General features: G+C 34.0%; 1 protein-coding gene across 6 annotated transcripts in view; it reads left to right on the top strand.

The window, feature by feature from the left end:
- The window catches only part of LOC107696491 (disks large-associated protein 1-like), an 85,351-nt gene that overhangs the window by 30,019 nt on the left and 53,302 nt on the right, over positions 1-2,030 (top strand). For all 6 annotated transcript variants that reach the window (XM_016496837.1, XM_016496839.1, XM_016496842.1 and 3 more), the window contains exon 3: positions 387-601. In XM_016496837.1, the coding sequence (XP_016352323.1) occupies positions 387-601 (215 nt within the window). The remainder of the gene's footprint in view (positions 1-386; positions 602-2,030) is intronic.

Below are 2,030 nucleotides of genomic sequence, written 5' to 3' on the forward strand. Positions count from 1 at the left end.
TATATATATATATATATATATATATATATATATATATAATAAAAATATCAAAAGCACATAACAAATTTATTAAAACTAAAAATTTAAGTGACATGAAAATTAAAATGAAAGCTGAAAATGTTCAAATGAAATCTAATTTAAAATATTCATAAATAATAATACATAATACTTAAACACTGCAACCACATTTATATATAAACATATTAATAATTACATTATATTACCTAATAATTTTATTTCATTTATTATCGAATTAATTCTCTAGTATCTGTCTACATCATGAACTGCTTTATTGCTTTATCGTTATTATTATTACGTCGTTATTATTAATTGTTGGAGTCAGATCAGGTGTTTATGAGAAGCTAACATTGTCTCACTCTCTGCAGGTTCCTCAGGATGAGTGGGGTGGCTTCTCGTCTGTGGGTCAGGATGACGAGATCCCGTGCAGGAGGATGAGGAGCGGCAGCTACATCAAGGCTATGGCAGAGGAGGACAGTGGAGACTCGGACTGCAGCCCTAAACCGTCACCGAAAGTCCAGGCCCGGAGAGCCAGCTACCTGAAAGCCACCCAGCCCTCCCTCACCGAGATGACCACACTCAAGTGAGTCTGGAAAAGTATTAGCTTGTGTATTTTGCTGCCGTGAAATCACATGGGAAATTAAATACATGTGCTGTATGTGTACGTCTGGTGTGTAGGTGCGTAGACCTGCCGATCCGTCTGCAATTTCAATGAGCCGTCATCTTCTCTGGGGTCATTTTAAACATGGTATTTTACAGGCATTCCACCCACTCCACATCTCTAAGTGCTGTTGGGATGGGTCTCTGGAGACGGTGTAGTCCCATCCTTAAAACCACCTCTGTTCACACACAAATGCATACACAAACTCTGTGCAATTTCATATAAAATCCCTTAATGTCCTGAGACTCTTACCACTACAGTGCAAACCTTTCACTCTCCTCTTTATTAAAAATTCAACAGAACAAAGTCATTTCATAGGGAATTTTCCTGTGCCTTTAAAGTTCCTTCCAAGTCCTTTCATTTTTTCAGTTGCACACTGTTATATCGTCTAAAAGTGGGTATTTTTTAATGAAAGAACTGATCTTGGCTTCAGTATTTATGTTAAAACCTCACATGCATATTGCTATTATAGCCGTGTGCTACTATACAGTGGCAACATATCCTACTTAGAATATATACAATGAAGTGAGTCACTTTTAGGATCCCACAGAGAGCGAACTAATTTGCATTATAAAGAGAATCAACACTCACTTTTGGTTCTGTGTGTGAAAGCGAGCTTTGGTGTGTAAACTTTGCAAACAGCATTTGTATAATGCGAACATCATCGCTGTGACAACATCAGTGCAGTGTAATTATACACCCTTGTTTTTAAAGAAATTAATACTTTTTATTCAGCAAGGGTGCACATTTATGTCATTTATCATGCTACAAAAGATTTCTATTTAAAATAAATACTGTTCTTCCGAACTTTTCTATTCATCAAAGGACTGTGAAAAAATTTATTACAATTTCCAAATGTATTACAATTTTTTTTTTTTTTACATGATTATAAAATTATAAATATTTCTTGAGCACCAAATCAGCATACTAGAATGATTTCTGAAGAATCATGTGACATTGAAGACTGGAATAAAAGCTGTTGAGAATTCAGCTTTGCCATCACAGAAATAAATTTCATTTTAAAATATATTTAAATAGAAAATTATTTGAAATTGTTATAACTGTTTTACTGTATATTTACTCAAATAAATAGAGCATATTATTTTTAAAAATACAATGAATTTAACCAAATTTAAATATTTTGTATTATTTACATTTTATAGAATTACACTAGGATGTAGTATATATGTTTTTATATGGAAACATTATAATTCATATTATATATTTAATTTACTCAACCATATGATGTCATCAAACTCCTAATGTGCATGAATAAAGTGATGCTGTTCACAGACCTCAATGGGCCCCGGGGCTATGACTTACTGCAGGCCCCCCCCCCCCCCTGCCCGCA

This window comes from Sinocyclocheilus anshuiensis, unplaced genomic scaffold (genome assembly GCF_001515605.1).
Source record: "Sinocyclocheilus anshuiensis isolate Anshui unplaced genomic scaffold, SAMN03320099.WGS_v1.1 scaffold931, whole genome shotgun sequence".
In the NCBI taxonomy this organism is placed as follows: domain Eukaryota; kingdom Metazoa; phylum Chordata; class Actinopteri; order Cypriniformes; family Cyprinidae; genus Sinocyclocheilus; species Sinocyclocheilus anshuiensis.